A 12,314-nucleotide genomic window follows, 5' to 3' on the forward strand; every position below is an offset into this window, starting at 1 on the left:
AGTATAAAATCTGGGCCATTTGGGACAAAAGGGTCTCACTGGCAATGGTTTTACATAGAAGTTTCATGAAAATTCCCATAGAAACAAGGGCTACGGTACTTTAAAAAAGATATTAAAAATCATGATGATACACAATACCTTAGAGACAAAATAAAATGCACCAAAGATGAGATACACATGGGTTCCAGGATGATATTAGAAATCCTTCTGAACATTAAGCCCCAAAGAACTCCTTCAAACCGGTGTGTAGAGCACATAATGCAGAAGAGCAGTGTTTAATCACATAACACGTATCTAAAACATCCCAAAAGATCTCACATAAAATGATAACAGACTAGGAGGTGGCTCACATGTAAAGTAAGATACTTGTTTTTGGTCTAAAAATTTCAAGCATCAACACTCTTGTTTTTTTTTTTTTTTTTTTTAAAAAAAGCCACTTTACTGTACAGCAGAAATTGACAGAACATTGCAAATCAATTCTAATAAAAATTTTCAAAATGGAATAAAATTTTACTGTTTCAATAAAATAGCAAGTCAAGGGTCTCTGAGTGGGCTCTAAGCAGATGCAGACATCTAATTTCAGCACATTAAATTAAAGGGTAATCCCATGCAATTTGCACTTAAATTCCTTAAAATTTGGCTTGTAAGTTTGTGACCTCTGGACATTCTAGACTGCAGTGAATGCACATACCCCTTTTATATCAGAAATGTGGAAATGTGCACCAGGAGACAATAATATTAGAGAAATATGCAGTCAATGCAATAAAGAGAAGTATAAATCTTGGGGTGTGCTTGTCTTCTTATCTTTTATTTGGTTCCTTTCTTCTGTTTGGTATTCCTTCACTAGCACAGATGGATAAAAATAAATAAGTAAATAGCATATAGTGAGAACCAATTTTCCTGTAAGGTAAGGAAAGATAAAATAATCTTCTCTTACCAGCTTTGGAGTTCTATGGGAAAAAAACAAATTTAGTTTTCATGGTTTACTGCCTCTGTTTAACACTCAACTGTTAGGTTTTCAAAGCTATACTCTTTGAGATCATCCCACCAGACAAGGAAGAGGATGCTGAGCATTGTACAGTATCATAGACCTGGTTACTTACCAGGCTCCTAATATCCTAACGGTGCTTTCCTTACCTCCCCTTGGTGTGAGGTGAAGATCTCTTTTTTCCTCATTAAGAAGTCAGGTGAGAATCATCTTGATATATTCATTTAAACAAGCATGAAATAATTAAGTATTTAAAAGTTCCATTATTATTTTTGAGAGGATAACAGAAAAAGCTCAGAGTCACCAAATGAATATTTGACTGGACATCAAAGCGAAAGACTGAATACCTGCAGTTTCTTAATGTTGCCAATTGAAAAAATCATACTTCTATCATCATGCTTTATTTCTCTTTGTTTTGGTCCTAGATAACATTATTTCTATGAAACAAATACTTTCTAAACAGTATGAAAATGATATTTCAAAGAGGCAGGTATTTAAACTCTCAACCCAAGAGAAAGTATTAAAAAATGACAGTGAAGAAAAAAGGAGAGCATTCCTATTCTTGCTTGGGCTTTACGATTGTAAGAAATGAAAGTGGATTGAATTAGAAATGGCCCCATTGTATTATGGCTTCACCATGGAATTAAAGTGGAACGTTGCAAACATCACTGAAACATTGTGGCTCTGCATAGCTCGTGTTACAGAGTGAAATATGCCCTCATCTTTACCTGTGCTGAGGCCTCTGTCCAGACTCCCATATGTGTTTCCTAACATGGCATATTGGGAACAATTTATGTATTTTTTTCACATTTCGAGATGCTCCCTGAGGAGATGCCAAGCAATGTGTTTATTATTCCTATGGCATATGAGAGCATGTGCTCTTTTTCATAAAAGAGTATACCTCTTGTTCACTCTTAGTCAACCTTCCCTTTGCTCCACAGGAGACTCTTGATTAAAATGTTATATATTTAGGACAGGTTTATCAAGAGTCCCCCTTTCCACAGTGTCTCCTTAAGGGGGTGACACAGTAGAGAAATGCTGAAATCCTGTCCTATTACATTGTTTGTAAAACCTTAAAGGGAGTAAAAATTATGTGCTAGGCAAATGTGACCTGTTATTTCTTTGGCTTTAGCTGTAGTTTCTGGTGTTTTCCTCCCCTCCAGAGGTGGACATTGGTTACTCATTTTTCCAATTTCATATGTGTGGCCATCTTTCCGTAGTTACGACTTCTCTTTTGAGACATTTTTTACTCCATTCTGTCCAATTCCCACTCCATATTTTCTTTCCCTCCTAGCAAACTATTCTGCTGATCTATGAATTCAGTATATCTTACTATTTCTTCAGATCTTCTTTGATTCCTTTAATCAGTACACTTTTCAACATATATATCCTCACATTTTCTGAATCTCTTACTAAGTGTTTCATTACAATTTGGGATCAGAAATGATGTATATGTATGCATATTATATCCACTTTTTTGAGGTTTCTGCGTGTTAATTCCTATATGCACACACACACAGACACAAACATACAGATTCATACTTGCTTGTTGTTTTTTATCCCGTGATTGTGTGGAACTCACACTTGTGGGGAGATACCTAAGGTTTTCTATTAGCAACATGTCCTTTACAGTTTAGAGACAGTCTCAATTCTTCTCCAAACTATATATGCCTTGAACGCCTTTTTTTTCTTTGTTTAAATTTCTGTGACTTTCCTGTTCAATCTGCTTTGGGGAACCCTAGATGGGTTTGCATTTTAGATTTTTCTACACTTAATTTCGGCTTATTGATTCTTGTAAGTCTGCCTTCTTTACATAGAAATTTTGAGTCATTCATATCATTGTGTGTACCAATAATTTATTACTCCTCGTCGCTGGGTGGTCTTCACTCACCTGGATACCTCTTCATTTAGTTATGCTTTCTCAAGTGGAGGAATGTTTGAGTGTGTCTCATGTCTGGCTGTTCTTAAGGTTTGAGAGTTTCTAGTGTCTGGCTACCATGGGCATTTACACGCATGGATAGGCAGTGAAATGTGTTGTCATTTCTTTGGGGTAAATACGGGGCAGTGAAACAGATAAAAATTATGTTAGAGGCATGTTTAATATTTAAGACAATGAATCACAAACCACATGGTTTTAAACTCTTGATAGCATTTTGTTTTTTATAAACAATGTTTGAAAGTTTTAGTTCCTCCACATACTCGCAAACAGCTAGAAATTCGAGTTGATGTCTAGTGTTATCGCACTGAAATTGAAATTGCAATTACTTCATGACTAATGAGTCTCAGAAACCTTGTATGTTATGTTGAGGTTTCTAATAATAGCATTTGTGTATTCTGTGGAAATAAAATACTTTCTGATGCAAAGTCCGTATTTACTTAAAAATGAAATAGGGACTAATTTTCTAAATGAAAGAACAATAGAATCCAAATCTGTAACTCTCATTTTTTTTTCTTTTTGGTTGATAATCTGAGGAATAATCAAAAATGCTCCACGGTTTATTTAGAAATGGGATATTAGATTAAGTTTATTCACAGTTTGTGGTTTCCAATCAATGTGCAACTAACATTCCACTGTATCCCTGACCAGTATGCATACTCTCAGAAACATATTTCTATATTTATATATACATAGCTCATATGTAGGTATTTAATTGTCTCAATCATTGAAAAATGAGCTATCAGAGGTTGCTGGTGGCTCAGTGGGTTGAGAATCCCATGTTGTCACTGCGGTGGCTCAGGTCGAGGCTGTGGTGTGGCTTCAGTCCCTGCCTCAGGAACTTCTGCATGCCACAGATGTGGCCAACAGTTTTTTTAATAAAAAAATAAAAAATACCCTATAAAATACCAATAATATTTATACCCAAATATAGTCTTATAAATTATTTTATTCAAAGTTGATGGCTTTATAGATTATTTTATTCCATGAGGGTGGACTCAGAAGATATTCCAGTATCTGTATGATGTTAATGAGTCAGTGTTCAGAAGGAACAAAAAGAAAAAAGAGAATAAGAGAATCTGAGGAAGGTTATGTAGGAAGTATGTCCAAAAGTGATGACAAATTTATAAAATACGGCACATTCCTAGGAGGATAACATCACCCGAATCACAGAATCATCTCATCTTTGCTTCTTCCAAGCAGGATCATCAAACCGATGTCGTCAAGCATTATCTTAATTGAAACACAGTATACACTCATTTGAACCAATTTCATGGAAAGTTATCCAAATGAAAGAGAGGCAACAACCCAATTGTTCATAGAGTGGGCCTCATATGCAAGGAGACAAAAACAACTACAACATGACTTTTAAAGAAAAATTGTTCTTTTTTTTCTCACAGGGAGATGAAGAAGTAGTGTCAATCCATTCAATAAAAACAAGCAGGTTGGAATCAAGATCAAGGTGGAAGGGAGAAAAAAAAAAGTAAACCACAAGAAAATCAATTCAATTGAAATACTCATTGTTACAGACAAGGAGACTGACTTAGAAAAAAATTAGGTGCTCTGTTTGTCTGGGCTACTCAAGTGCCAAGTTTGTTGAGTGAATAGAATCTCTCAAGCTCATATGCGGAAGTAAAGCTACTGATGAGCAGGTTGCAAACATCCCTCCCCCACCATGGAAAGGAGACATTTGAGCAAATTCAGACAACTGATTACTTTAATTAGCATGATACACTAAGTCTCCAGAAACCACAATCAAGTGTGTTTTAACACTCCCCATAGAAGTAAATGAAGGCAAAATAGAAAGAATGTGCTTAGAGAAACACACACACACACAGAAATACATCGACTCTAGAAAGTTTATTCCAGTAGATGAGAAGAGCGCAAGAGTCATTGTAATTCCCTTTCTGTACCGTTTCTAACTCCCACACAGCATACCCACAATGCTTTCCTGTGTTACACTTTACAGACCTCTAAATCACTCTACCGCACTAACAAATAATGAATTCGTATATTTATGCTTCATCTCTTACCACTCCAGGAACACAAAGATATTTGTGGTGCATTAACTAATGCACAATTTAGAGCCCTAAGACGTGTGACAGGGACATAGAAGTCAATCTCTAAATATATGTTGGACACATTAATCCTTCCTTCTCCCTCTGAGAGAACACACGATAATGCGATTCAAAGGAAGCACACAGTAAAAGGTACTTAAGAGACGACATTGTGAATTTTCGTCCACACCTTATGAAGCGCATATTTTACATCTTTGTTCCTCAGGCTGTAGATAAAAGGATTCAACATGGGGATAATGAGGGTATAAAATATGGAGGTCACTTTATCACTGTCAAAGGAATGACGGGACTTGGGCTGCAAGTACATAAACAGTAAAGTCCCATAGAACACTGTGGCCACTGTCAGGTGGGATCCACAGGTGGACAAAGCCTTGTACCTGCCCCCAGCAGAGCTCATTCTGAAAATGGCCACAAGGACAAGCAGGTAGGATACAAGAACTATCAGGATAGATGAAAGTAAGCTAAAAACTGAGAAAAGTAGAATAATCAATTCAATATCTTGTGTATTGGAGCAGAGCAGAGACAACAAGGAAAGACAGTCACAGTAGAAATGACTGACAACATTGTAGCCACAGAAGGATGAGCTGAATACCTTCACAATGACGCAGAGAGACACGACTACGCTATAGAGATAGGGGAATGCCAAGAGCATGTGACAAACCCTTTGGGACATCATGATGGTGTAGAGCAGAGGGTGACAGATGGCCACATAGCGGTCATAGGACATTACTGATAGAATGAAAAACTCACTAACAATAAACATAATGTAGAAAGCTCCCTGGGTGGCACAAAAATAATAGGAGATTGTATTTTGAGCAACAACAAAACTTTCTAACATCTTGGGTCCCACGGTGGTTGAATACCCCAGATCGGTGAGAGACAGGTGTCTGAGAAAGAAGTACATGGGTGTTTGGAGCCTGGCATCCACCTTGGTGAGGATGACCATGCCCAAGTTGCCCACCACCGAGATCATGTAGATGAGCAGGAACAGCCCAAATAGTGGAGCCTGCAGCTCGGGGCGATCTGTGATTCCCAGGAGGATGAATTCACTCAGCACTGTTCCATTGTGTTTTTCCATCCAGGTTCGCTGCAAAACCTGTTCTGGATAGAGACATCAGTATAGTCAATAGATATTGTGTATTCCTTCCTCAGACAAGTCTTAGTATGCAAAGCTAGTAAAAGAAGATTCCTTTAAACCTTCTAATTCAGAATATTTGGAAATAAAACCATCAGCCTCATCTTAAAATATACATGAATAGAGATAGAAATAGATATGAAATAGATCTGTGGTTCTCTAAACTGGAATTAATTTACTCTCCAAAGAATAGTTTCCCACTGTCTAAAGACATTTTGGTCGTCATAATCAGGAACTGAGGTTCTATTGACTTCTAACGATTAAAGGTCAGCTCAGTATCTTACCATATCAAATGTTCAAGCCGTAACAATATTCAGCCAGTGGTCACAAGAATATCACATCGAGAAACCCTGAAGATATAGATATAGAAGATTAGAAAAACAATTCATAAACATGGAAAACAGAGTAAAAATCAAAATGAGTTAAAACAATGTTACAACTGCAGATATTGGGTTTATGGGCAATTATCTTACTATTGCCTAAAGTGTTTCTACAATTTATTTGATACAATCACACAATGAGATTTACAAAACACCTCAGTATTTGGGCATAAGGCATATGCCAATTATATAAGACAAATTTCCAACAGAAAACTCCATGACTTCATATCTGCCGCTCAAATAGTAGTGCTATGAAATAGTTTATGGCTTCAGGTGGTATTGGCTGAAAAGGTAGCCCAACTGGCAGATATGAATACATAGGAAACTATAATGGATCACAGTGGGCATTATTTTTGTTCGTGTGGTGAGGTATACCAGGGGATAAATGTACACGAGTACAGTTTCCGAAGTACCTTCATTTATGATCTGCACGAAGTGTTAATTGGGGCCAATAGTGTAAGTCGTCTAAAACTCTTATTCTCATATATAATGCCAAACATTGTGCAGGATTTGGGGGAAAGACAAGTGAAGATTCAATGATTCAGTGAGGTTATCTTACCTGGAAATACTTCTCAAATAGGAAGTGCACATGCATTCTCTGAACTGTGACTTAACTTTGTTGTTAGGGCTATGGTGATGGAATAGGGGGGAATGGGTCAAGCAGAATGGAATACATGCCATTTATTCCGGTCACTGCTACACCTCCTAGTCCATGATTAAAGCGGAATGATCAATTTTTGTTTTGGAAATTGCTTATCCCGTAATTTTTAATCTATTTTAATAGAACTTTAATATAAGTTATTCTGATGTAAATTTGCTTAAAATATTTTCCACTTACAGTATTTTCATTAAAACTGAAAGATACTAACTTTTATGTAACCAATCAGATACACTATGCCATGTAATAAACTAGGAGAGTATAAAATCTGGGCCATTTGGGACAAAAGGGTCTCACTGGCAGTGGTTTTACATAGAAGTTTCATGAAAATTCCCATAGAAACAAGGCTACGGTACTTTAAAAAAGATATTAAAAATCATGATGATACACAATACCTTAGAGACAAAATAAAATGCACCAAAGATGAGATACACATGGGTTCCAGGATGATATTAGAAATCCTTCTGAACATTAAGCCCCAAAGAACTCCTTCAAACCAGTGTGTAGAGCACATAATGCAGAAGAGCAGTGTTTAATCACATAACACGTATCTAAAACATCCCAAAAGACCACAGATAAAAATGATAACAGACTAGGAAGTGGATCACATGTAAAGTAAGATACTTGTTTTTGGTCTAAAAATTTCAAGCATCAACACTCTTGTTAAAAAAAAAAAAAAGAAGCCAGTTTACTGTACAGCAGAAATTGACAGAACACTGCAAATTGACTCTAATAAAAAATTTTCAAAACGGAATAAAATTTTACTGTTTCAATAAAATAGCAAGTCAAGGGTCTCTGAGTGGGCTCTAAGCAGATGCAGACATCTAATTTCAGCACATTAAATTAAAGGGTAATCCCATGCAATTTGCACTTAAATTCCTTAAAATTTGGCTTGTAAGTTTGTGACCTCTGGACATTCTAGACTGCAGTGAATGCACATACCCCTTTTATATCAGAAATGTGGAAATGTGCACCAGGAGACAATAATATTAGAGAAATATGCAGTCAATGCAATAAAGAGAAGTATAAATCTTGGGGTGTGCTTGTCTTCTTATCTTTTATTTGGTTCCTTTCTTCTGTTTGGTATTCCTTCACTAGCACAGATGGATAAAAATAAATAAGTAAATAGCATATAGTGAGAACCAATTTTCCTGTAAGGTAAGGAAAGATAAAATAATCTTCTCTTACCAGCTTTGGAGTTCTATGGGAAAAAAACAAATTTAGTTTTCATGGTTTACTGCCTCTGTTTAACACTCAACTGTTAGGTTTTCAAAGCTATACTCTTTGAGATCATCCCACCAGACAAGGAAGAGGATGCTGAGCATTGTACAGTATCATAGACCTGGTTACTTACCAGGCTCCTAATATCCTAACGGTGCTTTCCTTACCTCCCCTTGGTGTGAGGTGAAGATCTCTTTTTTCCTCATTAAGAAGTCAGGTGAGAATCATCTTGATATATTCATTTAAACAAGCATGAAATAATTAAGTATTTAAAAGTTCCATTATTATTTTTGAGAGGATAACAGAAAAAGCTCAGAGTCACCAAATGAATATTTGACTGGACATCAAAGCGAAAGACTGAATACCTGCAGTTTCTTAATGTTGCCAATTGAAAAAATCATACTTCTATCATCATGCTTTATTTCTCTTTGTTTTGGTCCTAGATAACATTATTTCTATGAAACAAATACTTTCTAAACAGTATGAAAATGATATTTCAAAGAGGCAGGTATTTAAACTCTCAACCCAAGAGAAAGTATTAAAAAATGACAGTGAAGAAAAAAGGAGAGCATTCCTATTCTTGCTTGGGCTTTACGATTGTAAGAAATGAAAGTGGATTGAATTAGAAATGGCCCCATTGTATTATGGCTTCACCATGGAATTAAAGTGGAACGTTGCAAACATCACTGAAACATTGTGGCTCTGCATAGCTCGTGTTACAGAGTGAAATATGCCCTCATCTTTACCTGTGCTGAGGCCTCTGTCCAGACTCCCATATGTGTTTCCTAACATGGCATATTGGGAACAATTTATGTATTTTTTTCACATTTCGAGATGCTCCCTGAGGAGATGCCAAGCAATGTGTTTATTATTCCTATGGCATATGAGAGCATGTGCTCTTTTTCATAAAAGAGTATACCTCTTGTTCACTCTTAGTCAACCTTCCCTTTGCTCCACAGGAGACTCTTGATTAAAATGTTATATATTTAGGACAGGTTTATCAAGAGTCCCCCTTTCCACAGTGTCTCCTTAAGGGGGTGACACAGTAGAGAAATGCTGAAATCCTGTCCTATTACATTGTTTGTAAAACCTTAAAGGGAGTAAAAATTATGTGCTAGGCAAATGTGACCTGTTATTTCTTTGGCTTTAGCTGTAGTTTCTGGTGTTTTCCTCCCCTCCAGAGGTGGACATTGGTTACTCATTTTTCCAATTTCATATGTGTGGCCATCTTTCCGTAGTTACGACTTCTCTTTTGAGACATTTTTTACTCCATTCTGTCCAATTCCCACTCCATATTTTCTTTCCCTCCTAGCAAACTATTCTGCTGATCTATGAATTCAGTATATCTTACTATTTCTTCAGATCTTCTTTGATTCCTTTAATCAGTACACTTTTCAACATATATATCCTCACATTTTCTGAATCTCTTACTAAGTGTTTCATTACAATTTGGGATCAGAAATGATGTATATGTATGCATATTATATCCACTTTTTTGAGGTTTCTGCGTGTTAATTCCTATATGCACACACACACAGACACAAACATACAGATTCATACTTGCTTGTTGTTTTTTATCCCGTGATTGTGTGGAACTCACACTTGTGGGGAGATACCTAAGGTTTTCTATTAGCAACATGTCCTTTACAGTTTAGAGACAGTCTCAATTCTTCTCCAAACTATATATGCCTTGAACGCCTTTTTTTTCTTTGTTTAAATTTCTGTGACTTTCCTGTTCAATCTGCTTTGGGGAACCCTAGATGGGTTTGCATTTTAGATTTTTCTACACTTAATTTCGGCTTATTGATTCTTGTAAGTCTGCCTTCTTTACATAGAAATTTTGAGTCATTCATATCATTGTGTGTACCAATAATTTATTACTCCTCGTCGCTGGGTGGTCTTCACTCACCTGGATACCTCTTCATTTAGTTATGCTTTCTCAAGTGGAGGAATGTTTGAGTGTGTCTCATGTCTGGCTGTTCTTAAGGTTTGAGAGTTTCTAGTGTCTGGCTACCATGGGCATTTACACGCATGGATAGGCAGTGAAATGTGTTGTCATTTCTTTGGGGTAAATACGGGGCAGTGAAACAGATAAAAATTATGTTAGAGGCATGTTTAATATTTAAGACAATGAATCACAAACCACATGGTTTTAAACTCTTGATAGCATTTTGTTTTTTATAAACAATGTTTGAAAGTTTTAGTTCCTCCACATACTCGCAAACAGCTAGAAATTCGAGTTGATGTCTAGTGTTATCGCACTGAAATTGAAATTGCAATTACTTCATGACTAATGAGTCTCAGAAACCTTGTATGTTATGTTGAGGTTTCTAATAATAGCATTTGTGTATTCTGTGGAAATAAAATACTTTCTGATGCAAAGTCCGTATTTACTTAAAAATGAAATAGGGACTAATTTTCTAAATGAAAGAACAATAGAATCCAAATCTGTAACTCTCATTTTTTTTTCTTTTTGGTTGATAATCTGAGGAATAATCAAAAATGCTCCACGGTTTATTTAGAAATGGGATATTAGATTAAGTTTATTCACAGTTTGTGGTTTCCAATCAATGTGCAACTAACATTCCACTGTATCCCTGACCAGTATGCATACTCTCAGAAACATATTTCTATATTTATATATACATAGCTCATATGTAGGTATTTAATTGTCTCAATCATTGAAAAATGAGCTATCAGAGGTTGCTGGTGGCTCAGTGGGTTGAGAATCCCATGTTGTCACTGCGGTGGCTCAGGTCGAGGCTGTGGTGTGGCTTCAGTCCCTGCCTCAGGAACTTCTGCATGCCACAGATGTGGCCAACAGTTTTTTTAATAAAAAAATAAAAAATACCCTATAAAATACCAATAATATTTATACCCAAATATAGTCTTATAAATTATTTTATTCAAAGTTGATGGCTTTATAGATTATTTTATTCCATGAGGGTGGACTCAGAAGATATTCCAGTATCTGTATGATGTTAATGAGTCAGTGTTCAGAAGGAACAAAAAGAAAAAAGAGAATAAGAGAATCTGAGGAAGGTTATGTAGGAAGTATGTCCAAAAGTGATGACAAATTTATAAAATACGGCACATTCCTAGGAGGATAACATCACCCGAATCACAGAATCATCTCATCTTTGCTTCTTCCAAGCAGGATCATCAAACCGATGTCGTCAAGCATTATCTTAATTGAAACACAGTATACACTCATTTGAACCAATTTCATGGAAAGTTATCCAAATGAAAGAGAGGCAACAACCCAATTGTTCATAGAGTGGGCCTCATATGCAAGGAGACAAAAACAACTACAACATGACTTTTAAAGAAAAATTGTTCTTTTTTTTCTCACAGGGAGATGAAGAAGTAGTGTCAATCCATTCAATAAAAACAAGCAGGTTGGAATCAAGATCAAGGTGGAAGGGAGAAAAAAAAAAGTAAACCACAAGAAAATCAATTCAATTGAAATACTCATTGTTACAGACAAGGAGACTGACTTAGAAAAAAATTAGGTGCTCTGTTTGTCTGGGCTACTCAAGTGCCAAGTTTGTTGAGTGAATAGAATCTCTCAAGCTCATATGCGGAAGTAAAGCTACTGATGAGCAGGTTGCAAACATCCCTCCCCCACCATGGAAAGGAGACATTTGAGCAAATTCAGACAACTGATTACTTTAATTAGCATGATACACTAAGTCTCCAGAAACCACAATCAAGTGTGTTTTAACACTCCCCATAGAAGTAAATGAAGGCAAAATAGAAAGAATGTGCTTAGAGAAACACACACACACACAGAAATACATCGACTCTAGAAAGTTTATTCCAGTAGATGAGAAGAGCGCAAGAGTCATTGTAATTCCCTTTCTGTACCGTTTCTAACTCCCACACAGCATACCCACAATGCTTTCCTGTGTTACACTT

The 12,314-nt window shown here is 36.2% G+C and overlaps 1 protein-coding gene across 1 annotated transcript; it reads right to left on the reverse strand.

Moving 5' to 3' along the window:
• Positions 1-5,138: 5,138 nt before the first annotated feature.
• Positions 5,139-6,080, reverse strand: LOC146405149 (olfactory receptor 8K3-like). Its single transcript, XM_085015160.1, has one exon. The coding sequence runs from the start codon at positions 6,078-6,080 to the stop codon at positions 5,139-5,141; it is 942 nt and encodes a 313-aa protein (XP_084871286.1).
• Between the last annotated feature and the right edge of the window lie 6,234 nt (positions 6,081-12,314).

Source organism: Sus scrofa, chromosome 2, assembly GCF_054392235.1.
Source record: "Sus scrofa isolate SSC_HxYL_T2T_F1_AM1 chromosome 2, Sscrofa_HxYL_maternal_Yorkshire_Landrace_v2.0, whole genome shotgun sequence".
Lineage (NCBI taxonomy): Eukaryota > Metazoa > Chordata > Mammalia > Artiodactyla > Suidae > Sus > Sus scrofa.